The sequence below is a fragment of the Myxocyprinus asiaticus genome, chromosome 29 (genome assembly GCF_019703515.2).
Source record: "Myxocyprinus asiaticus isolate MX2 ecotype Aquarium Trade chromosome 29, UBuf_Myxa_2, whole genome shotgun sequence".
Classification (NCBI taxonomy): Eukaryota; Metazoa; Chordata; class Actinopteri; order Cypriniformes; family Catostomidae; genus Myxocyprinus; species Myxocyprinus asiaticus.
Genome location: NC_059372.1, coordinates 27,995,431 through 28,018,243, shown reverse-complemented (window position 1 = coordinate 28,018,243; position 22,813 = coordinate 27,995,431). Strand labels below are relative to the sequence as shown.

The following is a 22,813-nucleotide window of genomic DNA, read 5'->3' as shown; positions in this document are numbered from 1 at the left end:
GACAACAGATGGGAAATTAATAATAATTATAATAATATTTAAAAAAAAAAAAAACATTACCTATAGAAAGTTCAACATATTACAGTTTCATATTAGGTGTAAACCTAATAAATTCCCTTTTGTTCCTAAAATAATGCTGCCAAATATGTGTTCTTATCGAATTTGTGTTTGTATTGCGTTTCGTTAATACAGTTAATGCTGCCTGAAGAAAATAAAATAGAACTCAATTTTAGGTTCAAGGTGAACATGGTCTTGTATTATTATATGATTTAATCACTTTTGTCTTTATTTCATTAATACAAAGATATATTTAAGCAAACCTGCAGAGTTGCGTTCACAAAGCATGTTAAGCGCGAACTACTCCGTTGAAATAAAGCGAACTAAACTTCAAGTACCTCCTGAGATGGTCTTAGGTCATTTGCAACATTCTCATACATGACATATTTCTTGCAAACAGGGAAGAGTGATAACTCTTTACATGCACGTGTTCCACAAGACAGGCTCGCGCTGTACGCCTCTGAACAAACAGCGCATCAGACATGGACATTGACCGCATTTCTTTTCTCTGTTCTTAAATATATAATAAAGCGTGTTTCTTCAAGCACATGTCTTTGTGTTTAACAGCATTTCTTGTCATGTGTTACTTCAAGACGTCTTACAGGTCACACACCACTGTTGCGGATAGATCAGCAAACTTACCCGCTCATGAAATACCTGCATTTGGATGAGGAGCTTGTGAATAAGGAGTTGGATTCAGCCTTGTCGCATCTGGCGGGTGCAAATTTCACACCCTGGGCTACTGTTTAATATATCTGGTGACCAGATCCAAGGTTGTGTCATTTACCAATATTGTCGATCATCGTCTGTCAGTGAGGGTCGAAATCGGCATCGGGATATTTGTAAGACATCGTCAATATCTGATTATATCGTCCTATCGCCCAGCCCTAATGTGAACAGGATGGGATGAATACTGTGTATTTTCTTAAGAAAGTTATGTGTTGGGGGTCCTGGGCAGCTCAGTGAGTATTGATGCTGACTACCACCCCGGGAGTCATGAGTTCGAATCCAGGGTGTGCTGAGTGACTCCAGCCAGGTCTCCTCAGCAACCAAATTGGCCCAGTTGCTAGGGAGGGTAGAGTCACATGGGGTAACCTCCTCGTGATCGCTATAATGTGGTTCGTTCTCGGTGGGGCGCGTGGTGAGTTGAGCGTGGTTGCCGCGGTGGATGGCGTGAAGCCTCCACACGCACTATGTTTCTGTGGCAATGCGCTCAACAAGCCACGTGATAAGATGCGCGGATTGACGTCTCAGACGCGGAGGCAACTGGGATTCATCCTCCGCCACCCGGACTGAGGCGAATCACTACGTGACCACAAAGACTTAAAAAGCACATTGGGAATTGGGCATTACAAATTGGGAGAAAAAAGGGGAAAAATAAAAAAAAAGAAAGTTATGAGTTGGATTTACCTGTGTTCTATTGGTGGTCACTTTCTTCCCTCCCCTTCCTTTCAAAATCACTTCTTTACCCCTTCTGGGAAAAAGAACAACAGTACAAAAATAGTAGAAAAAGATAGGATGCTGAAAAATAATTAGATATGAGTGCGTTACGGATGCACTGATATTTCAGCCAATACTGAGAGCCGATAATTTTTTTGTAAAGGGCAATAACCAATATGACTGCTGCTGATATTATAAATCACGAGAACATACATACACACACAGAAAAGGAGTACAGTTTGAATTGAAAGTAAGGCCTGATACTCTGCTTCTAATGCCTGACTAATGTGGCTGATATAATTAAAAAAGTGCCGATATATGCAAACATAATAACAAATGTTGCAACCGTCAAATAAAAACAATCCAATGTGGCACATTATCAACATTCATAGATAAGGACTGTAAAATGTGCATGAGAGTAAAGAAACAGTAATCCAAATGGCTGCTATGTAATGACACAGAATGGACTCACCCTTTCCCTCCTACTGACACCACCTGCATGTTGAAACCCCCTCTGCCTCGAACTGGTTTGTTCCCAGCCCACTGACCAACTACCATGCCTGCTATTTCCAGCTTGCCACCCTGGGGAGGTATAGACTGGATTCCTAAAAGAAAATAACCATGTGAAATCAGGGAGATCAAACATTTTTAAAAATTAGCAAGCTGGTCAGTTGTGCATTTCTTGACCAAGCACACTGTGCAAAAACTAACTGAGAGCAATGTCCAACCTGGGAAGGCCCTGGGCCGGTGCTGGTGAGGATGAGGTGGCATGGAGCCCAGTGGACGAGGAGGGTACATAGGGTGCATGGGGTAGAAAGGGGGCACCATGGTAGGGGGGAGGTATGCAGGGGGTGGCAGTGGTGGCGGTGGGGGAGGAGGTCGGGAGAGGTTGATGCCTTCTAGAATGGCCTGGCGCATCTTCTCCACTCTAGAAACCAGCTCCTCCTGCAAGGACAGAGTGAGAGACATTTGCTTTATTTTCATTGAAATCTACACTTCAACCACACTCTACAAAAGAACATTATCAACAGCAAATTATCTTATGGCAATGAATTGTTACCTGGCCTTCACACATGTCAAGTAAAGATGCTCTGTCTCTGGTGGCTTTAGCTAGTTTGATCTGGAACAACTTCCCATCAAAAAAGCCCCAAGGGCAGCAGTGGTCCCATGGCAGGGGCTGTCCACATACATCATTCACAAACAGGGCAGTATCCACTCCACTCATGAAGAGAGAGGCCAGCTGCACTCCACGGTTATCCACCTTCTCCACCTGTTATTGGGAGAAAAGGCGAAATACGATCAAGAGGCACATTGGTATCAGCCTTGTAAATGTCACAGAAATGTGTCACTTCATATTTCTCAGAGCTCTTTCAAAACGACCAAACAGATTTTTTTACTTTGTTTTACAATTTTTTGCCTTTAACTTCTAGACTTATTTGACATAAAACTTTTGAAGATGAGTATTAAAGAACCCCAAAACCTAGTCTTGCCTCAAGAAAAAAAAAAAGAAAAAAAAAAAAGCAGTGTATACAATCAAGCAGATGCGGGTCAGGAGCTTCAGTTAATGTTCAAATCAACCATCAGAATGGGGAAAAATGTGATTAGTGATTTGGACCGTGGCATGATTGTTGGTGCCAGATGGTCTGGTATGAGTATTTCTGTAACTGCTAATCTCCTGGGATTTTCACACACAACAGTCTCTAGAATTTACTCCGAATGGAGTCCAGTGAGCGGCAGTTCTGTGGATGGAAATGCCTTGTTGATTAGAGAGGTCAACGTAGAATGGCCAGACTGGTTCGAACTGACAAAGTCTACGGTAACTCAGATAACCGTTCTGTACAATTGTGGTGAGAAGAATATCATCTCAGAATAGCGGGTTGATGCTGTTTTGGCAGCACGAGGGGGACCTACACAATATTAGGCAGGTGGTTTTAATGTTGTGGCTGATCGGCGTAAGAACATGCAAACACATATGCAAATGTGCTTTAGTTTCAAATTGATGCTATCTATCTCTCTGCTCTTTGTTTGTGTGATTTAAGCAATTTTACTTCACAAGAAAATACTGAATCATAATCAAGATTTAACCAAACAATATTTTCCTATATAAAGTATGTAATTCACAGCATATAAGAGTCAACATGTTTACAATGCATTTTGCTTCTGTAATGTCATTTCAAAGTGAACTGAAAATTCAACAAGAAAAACTGTACGTTTGGACTTTATCCATCAGGAATTGATTGGTGAAAATCTGTCTCTATTTAAAAGGTGGCTGAAGGGGAGGGGTTGGAAAAATAAGAGGGCATAGTGACGTCAGCTAAAGAAATAAGATGTTTCAGAGGCTGAGAATGTCGTTACACTTTGAAACATGAAGACTATCAATGTTTTTTCCTTTGGAATAGCATGCACATTCACAATTAGACAAGGAATGTGGATTACGAAAGTAAAAAAGGAAATTTTGATTTCATATTGACATTAAAGGATTATTTCCACAATTTACTGAGGAGCAATACGGCTCATACATCAGAAGACTGGGAATGGCAAACACCTTAGGGGACTAAATTAAAAACCACAAAAACATAGATTTTGAATTGTCCTCTGAAGAAAATGACATTTACAAAACTAATTATTCAATTATATCAATAATTTACTATTTAACTCTTACTAGTTAATATCACAGTATTAAAGTATATATTTGGTGGATCTTTTCACATTCATAAAAATTAAAGTGTGCCTAAGGAATTCGTCCTACTGTAAATTCATGGGGGGTGGTCAGTGTGCCATAATGCAGAATTAATGAGACACATGACTTACCTTGAGTTCCTGCAGTTGGTCAGGCTCATAGAGCTGGTTGGACACAGCTTGAGCCAAAAAGGCATCAAGCTCATGGCGCTGAAGAATGCGGCCTCCCGGCCACTGCATCATATACCTGTATATAATGATATATACACACAATACTCACCGTTCAATACATCCAGAGCAACTGAGATCAGTGCTTCCCATTAATTACCTAGACTGTGGTGGCCCACAGTTTCATAATGAACTGAAAATATTTTTACACTTCTCATAATAACATAAAAGATCTCTAACGTTGTGGTTTGATATGTAACGTTATAGCTAGCTAGCTAACATTAGCTCTATTTTTGGCTGAAAACTAAACATTTTCTATTACAAAGTTGAACAGGGAAACGACGATGTGCCTTCCTCATCCAGTCTATTTTTTTTTTCTAAAAAATAAACCAGTTCAACACAGGTAACCACATTTGCTTCATTTCTTTGATGGCTCAAATGTATGCTCTAGTTGATTTTGTGTTTTGACCATTTGTAAACTGCATTAAACTGCAAAAAAAACTTTTTTGCCATGTCATCACCATTCATATCTATACAACCAATGTGTTCATGATTAAATTACTACTAGAGCACAAAATTGTTTACAAGAGCACATCGTTCTTCAAAGATCTAGCCTCTTAATTTTGCTCTCAACGTGCACCAGATTGATGCGTTTAACTTTAAAATGTAAAAAATGTTATTATAGGGGGAGCATGCCCCCGGACCACCCTAGAGGGTCCGAGATCCACCCACCACAGTATCACAAAATCCTTTGGGAAACACCTGAGATTAAAGTATCCAAAATGGACTAAGAGCCATTCCAATGTGAATGAGAAAAGAGTATACAATGTCTACCATTTTCTCAACACTCAAAGGGGTGTGGCTACCTGAGTATGCAGCACATGAGCAGCAGGTGAGATGGCACACAGGCAGGGTTGAGCAGGGCAGGGCAGTCAGAACGCATGCAGGCCAGAAAGGCTCGAGTGCGGCGGCTGCGGTCCTCGGAAGCTCTACCCAGCCACAAACGCCTCAGGTTGGGACACGTCCACTCGCGAAAACACAAAGCTGGAACAAGCTCAGGGGTCAGGGCAGATTTAGCTTTACTGGCACACCACTCCTTTACAATGACCGGGGGCACTGTGGAATCATACAGAAATGAGAAATGTTAGATTATACTTGATCTCCCTCAGACATTTTCTTCCCCACACTCAGAGAGCACACAGCAGGCTAGGGGTTGGAAGGTATGACCAAAATCGTATCATAGTAATGGTATATCCTAGGGTTGCACAATTAATCAAACTATTCGCAATTACGATTACGGATGCAACGATTATGTAATTGTGAAAACTGACAGTTACAGCCTTTAATTTAAGTCTGCTCCTGTCGCGTCAATGGCTTCTATTTACAACACATTTTTGCAGTGGTTCTAAACAATCACAGACATGTCCGTTGAGCAATGACATGGCAATGGCCAATCAGAGATGCTTAAATTAGTCCTCCGTCCTATTAGTAATAACAACTAATCCTAATGCGCAAGTTTTAAACAGTCTGCTGCCCCTGCTTGCTATACTTGCGGTGGCACACGAAAATTAATAATGAAGAAACATCACCTGACACTCGGCATAGATGCAGTGTAAATAACTGATTTATTATGCTGATTAGAAAGCTTTGTGCAGAACTCTGTTTGGAGCTTCAGTGAGCTCGCACTGAACTGCAGGACTATATAAACCTGCAGTCAATGACAGCTTCAGTCATTGTAATGGAAGAGTTTGTCTCATTGCTCGAAATCTGTGTACAATTTAATAAAAATTTGATAACAGTTTAGTTTTGTCATGTTAATAAGTAGGAGAGTGTGACTTTGATTTGTATAAAATAGCAATAAAATAATTCAGCTTAACTGTTCCAAGCTTGTTTTGGAGGTGTAGCCAACAAAGAATATGGCATGAATGGTATATTTCACAAATCGCCATCATTATTATCGCGTCTGCTCTAATAAGACCCACTTGCCCCCCCAGCTGCTATTGGATGATTTACAATTTTCACATATCGCACCAACTCCGATAGCAAATGGTTTTTAATTTCCAAAGTGCAACCGCTGAGGCCAAATATGATCTAACGATGATCTTACATGAACAAGACCACCATTGAAGATCTAACGGGATGAATGGGCAGTCTCGCCACCACAGTGCTTACTGAGCGCAGTAAATAACTTGGACAATTTAAATCGTCCGTTAATGAGTTTGAATATTGAATGTCATATTATTTACTGTACGTGGACCAATAATTTAAGCAGTAAAGGCACATATTGCATGTCTTATGGGTGACCCTTCACAGGCTTAAGAGGTGTGTTAAAAGTGTAAAGATGTGTATTTATCAACCTGTTACATGTCACAAATGCATACTGAATCAAGTAAAAACTGGTTTTGTCAATAGTTAAGAAAAAAACGACATATTTCTTCTGTACCATAGATATCACTTTAAAATAACTTATTAGGCCAACCATTAACAAACATTACGATATTTAATGCATAAAAAAAACTGGAGCCTAAAGGTACGATTTTTAATGCATCAGTGAGAAAACAACTTATAACACCATATAATACACTCAAAAAAAAGCATGATTATGTGATCACACATCACTGAATTCTATGTGTCAGGTTGGCCAGAGGTGGGTAGAGTAGACAAAATCTTTACTCAAGTAAAAGTACAATTACTTTAAAAAAAAAAATAAATTAAAAAAGATTACTCAAACGGAAGTAAAAGTAGTAATGTTAAAAATTACTCAAGTAAGAGTAAGAAAGTATCCAATTAAAAGAATACTCAAGTAATGAATAACTAGTTACGTCCACATAAAACATAATGGACGTTTACACCCCAATATTCCATTACATAATACACATTTAACATGTATTACACAATAATAACACTACTAATAATAATCATTCTTATTATTACTATTATTAATGGAAATTGTCATCATACATCCTTATGTTGTTTCAAACCATATGACTTTCTTCCTTGGAACACAATTAAGGAGACGTTAGACAGAATGTCAGCATTAGTCTCCATTTACTTTCACTGCACGTTTTTTTCCCTCCATATTTTAAAAGGGAATAGTGACTGAGACTGTCAGTCCCTAACATTCTGCCTAATATCTTTTGGGTTCCACAAAATACAGAAAGTCACAGGTGTTTGGAACAACATGAGGGCAGAGAAATGATGACAGAACATTGATTTATGCTGAACTATTACTTTAAGGACACCTGTCAGATTTGGACAAATCTGTTAATTAGTAGAGAAGTTTGGAAACTTTTTTCTAGCAATTATTATGGTGAAAAACGTGAACAATGTCCCACATGCCCAATAATATATAATGCTGAATAATACGAAGCAAGATCATGATTTATTGATGCCTACTGTCGTTATTTCAAAAGTCCTGTTGCTTTTTAAAGTCCTATTTGGATCTTAGTTCAGTGTAGTTACAGTATTTTCAGTGTTGAAAGAATTTAGATAATTAGTTCTGTACACTAAGGGTAAACTACACCTCGGGTAGAGTGAATGCTGGCGTGTTTGTCTGCCGCTGCTCTCCAGGTTCTTTTCAATGCTTTTGTTTTAGTGGCCTTTTGTATGAGTGACCTCAGGAAATTGAGTTTTATACTTTTCTTTTATGGACAATCTTATGGACTACTGACTTTTTAGTTTGTTTGAAATCTATGCTACACCGTCTGACTGGATTACCTCAAAGGAAATTAACACCGCTGCACTCACCGATGGTCTTTCACGGGTCTTAAATAGGCTGCTTGATTTCCTGTCCATCGTCGATGTCCAGTGGGGCTGGAGAGCGTGAATTTGAATTCGAGTCATGTTGGTGGATTCACTGAGGATGTTCAGCCTTCTGTTGCCCAATTGGCCTGTTGGAGTTTTGTTGTTAGCCCTCGCCAGTTTCAGCGGAGAGCTCCCTGCTTGTTTGCAAGTTCATGCAATCATCTTTCTTCCGATATGGTTTTTTTCTACTCATCTCTGGATTTATGGCGTTTGAATTCCTCGGCCCACCTGTCAGATGGAGTTTATAACTATTGCGCTGCTCTTGGAATTGCGCGTCGCCCCCGGTATGTCCATCGAGGGTCACGCCGACATACCTGCAGATTACCGGCTGATTCCCCTGACAGCTACCACATACCGGCCATATGGTCTTCACACTGTCGCCCTCCGACTGGTGAAAGTGAGCAAGTATTTTATTTTGAATGACTTTTTTATAACACGATCATTGGACTTTTTATTCATCACTGAGACCTGGCTGAATCCTGGCGAACAAATAGCCCTGGGGGATCTAACACTGCCACACTGCGACTTCTTAAATTCCCCACGGACTTCAGGCGAGGAGGTGGCATTGCCAATGTTTTTAGAAACTCTTTTAAATGCAGAACACTACCTATGGATATGTATTCCAGTTTTGAGGTCCTAGAATTAAAGACTGACATCTTGGATCCTGCTTTCTGTGCACTTGTGTACAGACCTCCCAGAATTAATAAGGAATTCATCCAACAATTTTCGGAATTTCTCTCTGGACTGGTGTCTCGTGGTGACAGACTCCTGATTCTAGGGGATTTTAATATCTGTCCATCAAAACCTCTGGTAAATGAATTTATCTCCCTCACTGAGTCTTTACATTTTGTACGACATGTCACTGGTCCTACTCACAATATGGGTCATACATTAGAGCTTGTGTTATCTTATGGTCTTTCTGTATCCAACTTAGAGGTCTTAGATATAGGCATTTCTGACCATTAATCAATAATGTTTCTGGCTGTATCTACTTGTCCCCTCCCTACTTTTTCTCAGCCCTTATGTCACTCCCGGTCCATTCACTTGTCTACTGCCAATCTTTTTTCAGAATTTTATCTAACGCATTTCACAGATGATGTCTTAGCTGGACTCAAAACTGAATCATTGGTTGAAGCTTTTAATAAATCTTGTACTTTTACACTTGATAATGTTGCTCCACTCAAGCCAAGGAGAATTAAGGGTGTTTCACAGCCTTGGTTAAATGATGTCACCCGCGCTCTCAGACAAGAGTGCAGAAAAGCTAAGCGCAATTGGAAAAGAGACCAAGAGCTTCAGGTCTCTTATGACATTTTAAAGGAGTGTTTAACTAACTATCAGAGAGCTGTAAAGGAAACGAAAGCTACGTTTTTCTCTACATTAATATCTGATAACGCAAATCGACCAAAAATATTGTTCAAAACAATTGATTCTGTTTTAAACCCAACTAGAAATGCTTTTCTGGATGCCACCCAAGAGACCGGTGACATTTTTGTAAACTTCTTTACTCACAAAATTGAGCAGATTAAAGGTGTGATTGTTCCTTCACAATTTTGATCAACCACTAATTCCTTCCCTGTCCAGCTCCCTGACTCACTTTGAACCAGTTTCGTCAGCACAGTTAGCAGATGTAGTCTCCAAGATGAAGTGTTCCAGTTACAAGCTGGATATTCTTTCTCCACGCCTTCTTAAAGAAGTTTTCATGACTATCAGTTCCAGTGTGACAGCTAAAATTAACAGCTCTTTAGCAAGTGGAGTTGTTCCAAGTAGTTTTACACATTCAATTCTACATCCTTTGTTAAATAAAATTTTTTTTTTGGATCTAGCAATACACAACAATTACAGACCAATCTCCAAACTGCCTTTTATTTCAAATATTTTGGAGAGAGTTGTTTACTCGCAGCTCTACTCCTATCTAAATACATTTAAAATTTTAGATACATTTCAGTCTGATTTCAGACACTTGCACAGCACTGAATCTGCATGGTTGAAGGTCACTAGTGATATTTCTCTCTCCATGGATTCAGGTTCAACTGTCATCTTAGTTTTATTAGATCTCAGTGCTGCATTCGACACTATCGACCATAAAATTCTTCTTATTCGTCTAGAATGTATGGTTGGCATCCAGGGTAAGGCCCTCCAGTGGTTTTCCTCCTATCTAAAAGAAAGGACGTTCTCTGTAAATTTAGGTCATTTTTCTTCTACTTCAGCTCAGTTACAGTGTGGTGTCCCACAGGGTTTTCTGTGATTGGTCCTAATCTATGGAATTGTCTCCCTTTCCATGTGAGGTCAGCTTCATCTCTAGCCATTTTTAAATCTTCTTTAAAAAAATAAATTATTGTGTAGCTTTTGAATAGATCATTGAATAGTTTGAAATGCATAAATGCATGATGTTGTATTTAAACATCATGCATTTATGTATTTTATTATGTTTTATATTTAACTTTAAATCAATCTGTTTTTATATCACTCTGCAAAGCACTTTGGGTCAACTTCTGTTGTTTTTACATTTTCTCTATAAATAAAGGTTGACTTCACTTATCTCTGCGTTTGAAATCGTCTGGGTCAGAGCTTGTTTTCTGTTGTCCATGAGAAAAATGCGCCACATCTGTCAAATGCATGAATGCTGTGCACGTGCATTAGATACTGTCATCTCACTCTCCAGAAGTCAAACACACAATCGGCAGAGCAAAAGACATTTACACTTAACGCGGATGTTTTCATGGATTTATACAGTAGGAACTGATATATTGCAGCACTGATATAAAATGTATACTTATAAACTGAGTTCATAAGAGCCCATAGTTACAGAATTGCCCTAAAAAGACCATGACACAGACAAGTCCACATTTTCATTATTACCAACATTTACTGCACTGCAATTTAAATCTTGAAATATCCACTTGTCTTGGTGTTAAATGAAGGCATTGCGTAACGAAAGAAAGTGTTTGTTCTGAGCACTTGCTGTAGGAGTGATGAGCTCGACTCGTGACAAGAGCGCAGTTGTAAAGTCCCATTTAAAAATCTCTCAATAAATTACGCATTTATTAACACTTAAAATTAAATGAAAACCAGTAATGTAACAAAAGGAATGTCGCCCATTGTAACGAAGTAAAAGTAAAAAAAATTCATTACAAAATTACTTGAGTAACAGTGAAAAGAACCCACCATTAAATAGACTCATAAAAGTAAATGTTTTCAAAAAAGTTACTCAAGTAAATGTAACAGAGTAAATGTAGTGTGTTACTACCCACCTCTGAAGTTGGCAACCAGAAAAAAAAAGGAAAAGAAAGTGGAGAGTTGTGACACATCAAAACTAAATCCCTCCAAGTAATATACTGTATACTCAAATCACTTATTTTGTAGAAAATGCCACAGTTTTATGCTTAGTTTCTGATTTTTAAAATTACGCAGCTGATACATCACGGTATAAACAGTATAGCAGCCAGAATCGCTACCAGTTGACACATATCATATTTATATCATCATGCCGCCCAGCCCTACAGTTGGCCAAAGCTATCAACAAGATTAAAGCAACATAAAAAAGAGAAGAGCTGGTTCTGTGGTCAGAAATCAAGAGAAATTATCTGCAACTAATCTAGCTCTACAGTCGCATCTACCCAATGTCTATGTTCTCTCCACTCCTCTCACCGTCAACAGGACTGCGCTTGCGCATAGCCAATCTCTCCAGTCTTCGCTGGGTCTCAGCCAAACTGAACAGCACTCCGTAGGCATACTGGCGGGCAGAACGGAAAAGTAGAGAAGCAGGAGGCAGGTCGGGGTTGCACTCGTCCTCTATACACACTGGCATCTTCATCTCCCCCTGAGAAGTGATAGTAGAGAAAGAGAGGTGGTGAGCAATAGAAATTAAGTGAGAGATTCAAGCACATAAAACAGGTATTATTAGCTGCTTTGTGCTAGGGATGCACCGATCTGATACCTGGATCTGTATCGGTTCCGATACTGACGTTTTTAAACAGATCAGGTATCGGTCCAACAAACCCGATCCAAATCCGATACTGTGCGTTAGTCCTGTTTGTTACTGTCAAGCTCAAAAAATGACATAAAAGCACCATTAAAGTTCTTCATATGACTTGTGCATTTTATTCAAAGCCACTTGAAGACATGCGATAGCTCTGTGAATCACAATAGGCTGTGTTTAATAAGTAAATAGTATTTTATATTTTATAGTAATATAGTATGCACGCACAGTGCGTTAGTGAATGGTGCTGCTCTGCTGACACACACATAAGCACACGCAGCCAAGGGTGATTCACTCACGGCTATTTTTAGCCTTCACGCGGTGCGCAATATTTGAGCACTACTCACGAACAACATCTCAGATGTAGATGCTCAATAGTTCGGTTCACTTATAAAATGCATTTAGAACAGCACCGGAGGTGCATTTTACCAGAATTTGAATAAGAAGCAAATTAAACTACTGTGAACTTGCCTACAAACACACACATACAGGACTTCCTGGAGAGTTCAGAATGTCAAAAGCGTGACGGTTTAAAAGGTTAAATATATTATTAAAGTCAATAATAATAATATTAATAATTTATTATTATTGTCATCATTCGTATTTTTTTACAATTTATAATATTTAGGTTGAATGGATTCCAAAAAATAACTGTGAATGAAAAGTGAGCTGATGTCTTATAACTAAATTGAACAAAAAAGAGATCTGAATCCTTTAAAGTCCAGATACAAATTGAACATTTTTGAAAAAATAAATAAATAAAAGCAAAAATAAAACACTGGTTTCTTTTCTACTGATGACTTGAAGACTGGAATTACTGTTAATTTTGCTGCTACAATATCCAGTATACTAGTTAATAATAAAGTGTTTCTTAATAAACTATACATTTATATTGAAATAATGTGTAGTTAGATGTTTGTGTTTCTTTATATATTTAGAGCACACCCAATTAGTTCCACAAAATAAGGTAAAGATATTCTAAACTGATTATGCAAAAAAATAAAAAATAAAACTGGTATCAGATCGGGATCGGTTTCGGCTGATACTGAGATTTCCGATATCGGAGAAAAAGTAGTATCGGTGCATCCCTAATTTGCATCCCAAGTTAAACTTTTTAATAACAGGAAATAGATAACTCATCATTAGTGCCATGAATTGTTTCAAAATATCAAAAATCTGATGTTGTAAAAATGTATCATGTTGTGACGTTAGTAACAGATAAAATATTACAATATAGCTGCCAGTAAAATGGCTGAAAATATCCATGCATAAATTACACCACCACATATTTTTTTTAATCAACTATTCGGTGAGTTGCATAAATGACTACTTAACTAATATAGGAATCCCTGTATACAGTTGTGCTCAAAAGTTTGCATACTGTGGCAGAAATTATGAAATTTTGGCATTGATTTTGAAAATATGACTGATCATGCAAAAAAACCTGTCTTTTATTTAAGGATAGTGATCATATGAAGCCATTTATTATCACATAGTTGTTTGGCTCCTTTTTAAATCATAATGATAACAGAAATCACCCAAATGGCCCTGATCAAAAGTTTACATACCCTAGAATGTTTGGCCTTGTTACAGACACACAAGGTGACACACACAGGTTTAAATGGCAATTAAAGGTTAATTTCCCACACCTGTGGCTTTTTAAATTGCAATTAGTGTCTGTGTATAAATAGTCACTTTTTATTAGAGTTTATTAGCTCTCACATGGATGCACTGAGCAGGCTAGATACTGAGCCATGGGGAGCAGAAAAGAACTGTCAAAAGACCTGCGTAACAAGGTAATGGAACTTTATAAAGATGGAAAAGGATATAAAAAGATATCCAAAGCCTTGAAAATACCAGTCAGTACTGTTCAATCACTTATTAAGAAGTGGAAAATTCGGGGATCTCTTGATACCAAGCCAAGGTCAGGTAGACCAAGAAAGATTTCAGACACAACTGCCAGAAGAATTGTTCGGGATACAAAGAAAAACGCACAGGTAACCTCAGGAGAAATACAGGCTGCTCTGGAAAAAGACGGTGTGGTTGTTTCAAGGAGCACAATACTTGTTGACCCCTCTCCAAACATAGCGCTTATGGTTGTGACCATAAAGCTCTATTTTGGTCTCGTCACTCCAAATTACAGTGTGCCAGAAGCTGTGAGGCGTGTCAAGGTGTTGTCGGGCATATTGTAACCGGGCTTTTTTATGGCATTAGCTTCTTTATGGTAATTCGACCATGCAGCTCATTTTTGTTCAAGCATCGTCGTATTGTGCTCCTTGAAACAACCACACCATCTTTTTCCAGAGCAGCCTGTATTTCTCCTGAGGTTACCTGTGCGTTTTTCTTTGTATCCCAAACAATTCTTCTGGCAGTTGTGGTGGAAATCTTTCTTGGTCTACCTGACCTTGGCTTGGTATCAAGAGGACCCCGAATTTTCCACTTATTAATAAGAGACTGAACAGTACTGACTGGCATTTTCAAGGCTTTGGATATCTTTTTATATCCTTTTCCATCTTTATAAATTCCATTACCTTGTTACGCAGGTCTTTTGACAGTTCTTTTCTGCTCCCCATGGCTCAGTATCTAGCCTGCTCAGTGCATCCACATGAGAGCTAACAAACTCATTGACTATTTATACACAGACACTAATTGCAATTTAAAAAGCCACAGGTGTGGGAAATTAACCTTTAACTGGCATTTAAACCTGTGTGTGTCACCTTGTGTGTTTGTAATAAGGCCAAACATTCAAGGATATGTAAACTTTTGATCAGGGCCATTTGGGTAATTTCTGTTCCCATTATGATTTAAAAAGGAGCCAAACAACTATGTGATAATAAATGGCTTCATATGATCACTAACCTTAAATAAAAGACAGTTTTTTTTACATGATCAGTCATATTTTCAAAATCAATGCCAAAATTTCACAATTTCTGCCAGGGTATGCAAACTTTTGAGCACAACTGTACATTAGGCAGGTTCGGGTTCAGCTGACCCTAAACGGACAAATTTTTTAGGGCCGTTAACATATGCGTTCAAAAACAGCTAAACAAAGAGCAATAGAATGGAGCAGAATGCAGGGGTTTTGAGAAACATTTATAACATCTAGTTGGACTAGAATTCTTAAAAATGCACCGGTCGTGGCATGACGCTCAAACATCAGTGATATGCGATGCAACAGAAAGATGTCTATCTGAATGTGAATGGCTGTAGTGGCAGTACTTTAAAGGGCATGAATTTAAATATGCAACTTTTCCGTTGCGGTTTTAACATTCAAATTGCTAAAGCACACTGACAGCAAGCCAAGCAGCACCACTAAAAATAACAAAATGGAAAAAAAATAAATTAAATTAAATCTTGACCTCACTAGTTGCTGGACAATTAATCAACCATCATGACCCCTTCCTAGTTAAAACAATGCAATCTTACACTAAAATAACTTTCTGTGTGGAATGCATCAAATGAAAAATCTGAAACTTTTAGCCACCAACTATGATTAGTAGGGGTGTAAATCGAACGTTTAATCACGATACTATCTTATATTGATTCTCTTGGCCTGTGATCCGATATTTGCCGATAATTAAGTCTGCCATGATATGATTCGATTCAGGGGCGTGCGATCGATATTCCGATATTATGTGCCTATTTTATACAATCAATTACATTTTTTTTTTTTTTGCCCTCAAATGCAACAAATATAATTTGATTCTTTTATTCAGCTCTCTGTATACACAATGGGAGATCCACAACAAAATAAGGTACTTCAGATGCTAAAAAAATTATACAGATAAATAATATAAAAAATAAAGTCACACACAAGTGATCATCACTCGTTTGATAACAGCACATTTTTCAGTTTAGTCCAATTCAAAATACTTGCATACCCATGACTTGTTTCCAACTATCTGTGCTATCTGTGGTTTTCTTGGCTACAACTTCCACAGTTGTAATGAAAAATTCTGTGTAGATGTGTAAAGTCTTATAACTGATGCTAGTGCCGAGCAGGTGATTTCTCTTTCCCTCGTTAGTGCTGTTCAGAGTGTTGGCATTGTCAAGACGTTTCACATGATGGTTGAACTGCTGCATGGTACTTTAAAATAGCAAATTCTCATGTAAAATTCAAATGGGTTGCATGCACAACGATATTGATGGAAGCCCGAATTAATCGCGCATGTGAGCCGCTCTGCGTTTGTCACGAGAACTCACATTTTAAGAAGTGCCCGGTTGATGCGCTCTCATGGATCCTGTCAATGGAGCTCGCATTTCGTGGGAAGCCCGGTTGACGCCTGCGCATGCCGCACGGAGAGCAGAGCACAATTTGGCTTCCAAGACCCTGCGCACATTTGTGCCCCACATGAAAAGCATATTTAGCGCTCATAAAGTCAAATTAATGTAATTAGGTTGCTTCATCGCCTGACGGAAATGCGTACAGACGTGGATAACTTGAGAGTAATCTTAAAAAAAATTCTATATGGATATTTATGCGTTGTATCGATGACATTGGATCGTTGGTCATTGGATCGATGCATCGATCCAGATCGATGGATCGTTACACCCCTTGTGGTTAGGGGAGTACAAAACAAACCTACCTTGGTCAGGATGTGGTAGATCTGTGGATACATGAGTCCTCTCTTGTGTCTGTGCTCTGCCACTCTCAGCACCTCAGCACTGACCTGTGGAAGGGGTGGAGTTGTGATGTCCATGTGACTACGTGTTGGCATGGACAGCAGTGATGGGATGGCCGGCCCACTTCCATTACCATGGTGGCCGTCCCCAGAGGCACCCCCTCCCCGTCCACCGGGATCTTCCCATCTTGAAGATTTGTCAGCCAAATGACTGAAAACAAAATAATAATATTCACAATATCATAAATCAGATTGCTAATAAAATTATTCAAACTTGACATTATTGACAAGATAATGGTGTAGAACAGGTCTACAAGTACATGCAAAGGCTTCATGTGGACTCACTTAGTGCTGGTGTCATTTTGCTCCTCCCCATCTGAAGACGACGATGATGAGGGGGAAGGGCCTGTGGGAGCAGCTGTGTGATGATTGGGCTGTCGGCTGCCACCTTGAGAGGAATCATATGGAGCAGACCAATCAGCAAAGCCCATTTTTCCAACTAGTGAATCGTTACAGTCCTGCAGAGGCTGAGTGGGGTTCTGGCATAAAAGAGCAGGACCAGTGGCAGGGCTGGGTCCATAGAGCCCACCGGGATAAGGCACCTTAACACCTGACACCTGGGGTGGACCAAACTGTTGAGAACAAACATAAAAGATAATCTGTTAAATTAGACTTAAAATTAGAAAAAGAAAGCTGGTGAGTAGAATCACCAATGGTTCTATGACCAAAATTACCTGAGCTTTACCAGGCTGCATTGCCCCCATGTGGCATGGAGATCCGCTGAACTGACCAGGTCCAAACCCTGGAACTGCAACAGAATGAATATTGCAAATTAATCCAAAAGACAGGAGTAGATGATCCACCAACAAAATAATTTGCCTGTCAAAGGTTAGATATAGTTCACATACAGTATATCCTGTGCATGATCGGCAAACACCACATTATACCTACAGAGGTAAGGAGAAGGTCCCATGGAGAGAGGTCTTGGTTTACTGGCTGCTGAAAAATACTCCACTGCCTTCTTGAACCTCTCAAATTTATCTTCAGTTAGAGACTGGAAATGAGAAAAAGAGGAGAGTTCCACATGGAATGATTAAGTGTTCTTTTACAAAAGCATATAATCGGTTCAGAACAACAGTAGAAGTATATAAAGGAGCAGATGGAAGTAATATGTTGTGGGCATTTACACTGCCATGCTTTACCTGTGACTGCTTGAAAACATCCTTGGCCACCAAATCCAAATTTCCAAGATCTTTGATTGATGCCACATACTCTGATACAGCCTTGATAACAACCTCACAGGGAGGGAGGACTAACTGATGTGCCCTTACCTGAACAGAGAGAGAAGAAAACACAATTATGATCAGGGTAAGTTATACGAATACATATAACACCAAACAGAATTGCAAAAAATAATGATTATTTTCAAACAGATTTTAAAAAACACTCTCCCCATCTTCCATTGATTGGTCAAACATATAGTCCCACCCCAAATTCACACCACTGGTTGAGCCAATGTGCTGAGCTGGTCTAGACACTCAAACAAATACAGCAATGTTTCAACAGTGGTGTAGATTTACACTTTACAGGCAATTCAACCTACAAATGGCTTGCATAGAGATGTCTCTGCATATTAAGCTGGGATATGAAAAATGTATTTCAACATTACACACTTCAATTTAAAGTCTATTGTACTATATCACAAACTGCTGTCAATGAAGACCGGAAATATTTCAAACTGTGCAAAATTTTAATTTTTAAAAGAGCACCTTGAGGGAAGCAAGTGGGTGTTCTGGGCCTAACAGACTCCAATGAAAGGCAGCCAAGTCTTCATCTGGAAGAATGTGGTTACCTGTTTTGAAGACCCACATTTAGAGAGAAACAGTTTAATTCAAAGAACAAAATAATGCTAAATCAACAAAACACAGTCAAAAATTGCATTATCGGTCTCTTACCAAGAAGAGTAGCAAAGATGGGTAGGTGCTGGGTCTTGAGGCCGAGCTGGCGAGCAGCCTCTGAGAGCAGGTACTGGTGAGTGGTCAGATTCTTGCCATTCCAGGAGAGCTTGAGGGCATGGGAGCTGAAATAGGCTGGGACATTGCATAGCGCAAACTCTGAGTCCTGTGCAATCAGACCCTGAAAGCCACAGTCTCTGTACAAGGATAGCACCTCTTGATGATGGTCCTCAAGGGTCTGCACCACCTATAGTTTGAAAAGGGTAGAAAGAGAATATTTTTTCTATTTATTATGTATAGAAAAATAGGTAACACTTTACAATAAGAATCCAGGGCTCAACAATAAAAATGCCCTGCTGGTCCGATGCCAGTGTGACAGAATTACTGGCCATTTGATGGAAATATCACTTGCCCTTTTGGGCCAGTGCTGCGTTGTTGCTGAATGTTACTTTCGCTTGTATCTTGTATATGTGTTTTTATGCCTTGCAAATTATTTTTATTTCTGTGATGTATTGAACACTGTTGCGCAAATTTTGCTGATTTAAACTTATGACCAAGGTAACATTATCTAGCTGGTTAACATAGATGAGGTTTTGTCAATCTTGTGAGAATTATCTTTGATCATCTTTTCAGGCATCAGTAAGAATGGGATGAAACTTAAAATCAATTACTATCCTAATATTTTGCATTGTATGCCATCATTTTCCTGTAAAGCTAATGTATCGCAAAGAAAACTTTTATTTTACTTTATATATTCTTTGTTTTACATATAAAAACTTATTGCTAAAAAGACAATTTATCATTTTTTGTGCAGGTCAAGTAAAAATCTGAACTACTTGTCCAACTGGGCCAGCAGAAAAACACTTGAGCCCTGGGTTTTATTTGTTTACGTAAGTAAATGCATTAGGTATAATTAACAAAATAATGAACAATATTTTACTGCATTTACTAATATTGGTTAGTTTATTTATGAATACACAATTGTTCATTGATTGTCCATAATGCATTAGGCTAACTAATGATAACACGTACCATTTTCCATTTAAAAAATACATTAGTATGCATTGAAATTTAAATTAACCAAGATTAAAAAGTGCTGTCAAGTATTGTTCATTGCTAGTTCATATAAACTAATGTAGTTAACTAATGTTAATGAATACAACATTATTTAAAGTGTATGCATTCTGAGAACACAACACTACACACCATGGGTCAAAAAGAAGTGAAGACAGATATTTCTAAACTTGGTACTTCATGGCATAACCATCAGAATCTAAAGGTTATGCCATGAAGTACCATGTAATAAGTTTCACTTTTCAACTTTTTCAAATATTTTTTGCCATGGTACAAATAGCAGCTTTTTCCTTTTCTTGTTATTTCTTTTTTGCTGATTATCAGCCTGACTGACACATGCAAACTTACTACAAATAATCCAGAAATGTTGTATACCTAGTAGTTTAATGGTGTCTTCAGAGTGTGTGTATTTATTTGAAGCATTATTTAAAGCTGAATTAATTTCTCTGACACTAGCACCATCAAACAGACTTGCAAAAATAAACAATGTTTTCTGAATATGTCCTTCATCTTCAGTTCAAACAATCAGATAGCCCCACCCCCAACTAACGCCATTGGTTGAGCAACATGGTTGGGGGCGAGTCTAAGCAGGTCCCTCAAAACAAACACAGGAATTTTTATAGTGCTACAGAGACACAGTGTTTACGGTTTGACAAAATTAAGTTATGAATGGCTTACTTATAGTTGTCTCTGCATATTAAACTAGAATATAAGTATTTTAACATTGAAAAATTTACATTCTTAAACTTTAAAGGTGCACTCAGCAAGTTTTTGTTCATGTCATCTTGGACTTACACTGATGGCGGAGATTAAGCGAGCACCATTCCGCTGGTCGTGTGATCCTATCATGGCAGTCCCCATGAGGGGACACTTTCCATGCAGAATAAAATAGCTTTCATAAGGTTACTCATTTTACTGAAGTCTTAAAATCTCATGTAAGTGCTCATGATTTAATATATACTGATCAGCCACAACATTAAAACCACTGACAGGTGAAGTGAATAACACTGATTATCTCGTTACAATGGCACCTGTCAAGTGGGGGGGTATATTAGGCAGCAAGTGAACAGTCAGTTCTTGAATTTCATGTGTTGAAAGCAGGAAAAATGGGCAAGTGTAAGGATCTGAGCAACTTTAACAAGGGCCAAATTGTGATGGCTAGACGACTGGGTCAGAGCATCTCCAAAACGACAGGTATTGTGGAGTGTTCCCGGTATGCAGTGGCTAGTACCTACCAAAAGTGGTCCAAGGAAGGACAACCGGTGAACCGGCGACAGGGTCATGGGCGCCCAAGACTCACTGATGTGCTTGGGGAGCAAAGGCTAGCCCATCTGATCCGATCCCACAGATGAGCTACTGTAGCACAAATTGCTGAAAAACTTTATTCTGGCCATGACAGAAAGGTGTCACAACACACAGTGCATCGAAACTTGCTGCATATGGAGCTGCATAGCCACAGACTGATCAGAGTGCCCATGCTGACCCCTGTTCACCGCCGAAAGCACCTACAATGGGCATGTGAGCATCAGAACTGGACCATGAAGCAATGGAAGAAGGTGGCCTGGTCTGTGGACGTCCGGGTGCGTGTGTGTTGTTGACCTGGAGAAGAGATGGCAGCAGGATGCCCCCATGGGAAGAAGGCAGGCCGGCAGAGGCAGTGTGATGCTCTGGGCAATGTTCTGCTGGGAAACCTTGGGTCCTGGCATTCATGTGGATGTTACTTTGACACGTACCACCTACATAAAAATTGTTGCAGACCACGTACACCCCTTCATGGCAACGGTATTCCCTGATGGCAGTGGCCTTTTCAGCAGGATAATACACCCTGCCACACTGCAAAAATTGATCAGGAATGGTTTGAGAAACATGACAAAGAGTTCAAGGTGTTGACTTGGCCTTCAAATTTCCCAGATCTCAATCCGATTGAGCATCTATGGGATATGCTGGACCAACAAGTCCGATCCATGGAGGCCCAACCTCGCAACTTACAGGACTTGAAGGATCTGCTGCTAAAGTCTTGGTGCCAGATACCACAGGACACTTTCAGAGGTCTTGTGGAGTTCATGCCTCGACGGGGCATGGTTGCAGCATCATTCAAACATGATAGGTGTGTTCGACTTCAACTGCGCCTCGCCTTAACCGTCAGCTAGATTTGCCGGATGCAGTCGGGGGAGGAGTTGAAAAGAAAGCCGTCAAGCTGGACACTACGTTCTTCCCGCTGTGAGCTGAACTTACATCAGTCACAGCAGATCATACAATGTTTGCTTTATTTATTGAAGACAAAGTGGTGGCGATAGAAATTCAGAAAGACAGATGCTTGAATTATACATTATTAATACATTTCAGTTACGTGCTGCTTAATACAATGCCTTTGTGCACAAGAAGAAAGTCCAATATAAGACTAGATTATATTAAAAACAATAAAGGAGTCAGAGTTTAATCATTTTGAAATGTTTTTATGAATAAACATGAAATATAAGATTAGATTACATGAAAAGTGATTTGTACTGTTATAAAGCACAGATCTGTGAGTTAAGCGGAACTGAACGTGTCAGAATAAACACTTTGATATTGGCCTACTACCATAATAGTAAACTGATTTGGCAGTAGTAGTAAGAGTAATATGGGTAGTATGACATTCCAAACTCAACCCATGAAGCCCATGTCATCGTTGTAATTGGTGAGTCTGGCCAATCGCGAGAAAGTTGTGTCACCGTCAAAACTTGTGCAGCCACTTTGGACCAACTGCACCGCCTGACTCAGCCGGCAAGTCTCGTCTCATGGTTCTTTGATGGCATATGTCACACCTAATGTCAGACAAAATTTCTAACAGACATGCACTGCTTCAAGTCCGGCACCGACTGATCTGTGCAGCGCTGCATTTAATCGAACACACCTGATAGTTCTTAGTTACCAATGCCATAGTAGTAATACACTATTCAAAGCCATGATTAATTTAATCCATGAGTAAAGGTATACAAGAACAGGACGGTTGCTGAGATTATGCGAGAAATATTAGGCTGTGTTTCTAACCT

General features: G+C 39.2%; 1 protein-coding gene across 2 annotated transcripts in view; it reads right to left on the bottom strand.

Moving 5' to 3' along the window:
• Nucleotides 1-22,813, bottom strand: part of LOC127419894 (constitutive coactivator of PPAR-gamma-like protein 2) — a 33,370-nt gene that overhangs the window by 5,635 nt on the left and 4,922 nt on the right. For both annotated transcript variants that reach the window (XM_051661702.1, XM_051661703.1), the window contains exons 2-15: nucleotides 18,705-18,951; nucleotides 18,519-18,601; nucleotides 17,952-18,080; nucleotides 17,701-17,803; nucleotides 17,484-17,557; nucleotides 17,095-17,381; nucleotides 16,714-16,960; nucleotides 11,797-11,968; nucleotides 5,211-5,460; nucleotides 4,309-4,423; nucleotides 2,558-2,767; nucleotides 2,226-2,442; nucleotides 1,970-2,102; nucleotides 1,468-1,531 (exon numbers count right to left, since the gene is read on the bottom strand). In XM_051661702.1, the coding sequence (XP_051517662.1) occupies nucleotides 1,468-1,531; nucleotides 1,970-2,102; nucleotides 2,226-2,442; nucleotides 2,558-2,767; nucleotides 4,309-4,423; nucleotides 5,211-5,460; nucleotides 11,797-11,968; nucleotides 16,714-16,960; nucleotides 17,095-17,381; nucleotides 17,484-17,557; nucleotides 17,701-17,803; nucleotides 17,952-18,080; nucleotides 18,519-18,601; nucleotides 18,705-18,951 (2,331 nt within the window). The remainder of the gene's footprint in view (nucleotides 1-1,467; nucleotides 1,532-1,969; nucleotides 2,103-2,225; nucleotides 2,443-2,557; nucleotides 2,768-4,308; nucleotides 4,424-5,210; nucleotides 5,461-11,796; nucleotides 11,969-16,713; nucleotides 16,961-17,094; nucleotides 17,382-17,483; nucleotides 17,558-17,700; nucleotides 17,804-17,951; nucleotides 18,081-18,518; nucleotides 18,602-18,704; nucleotides 18,952-22,813) is intronic.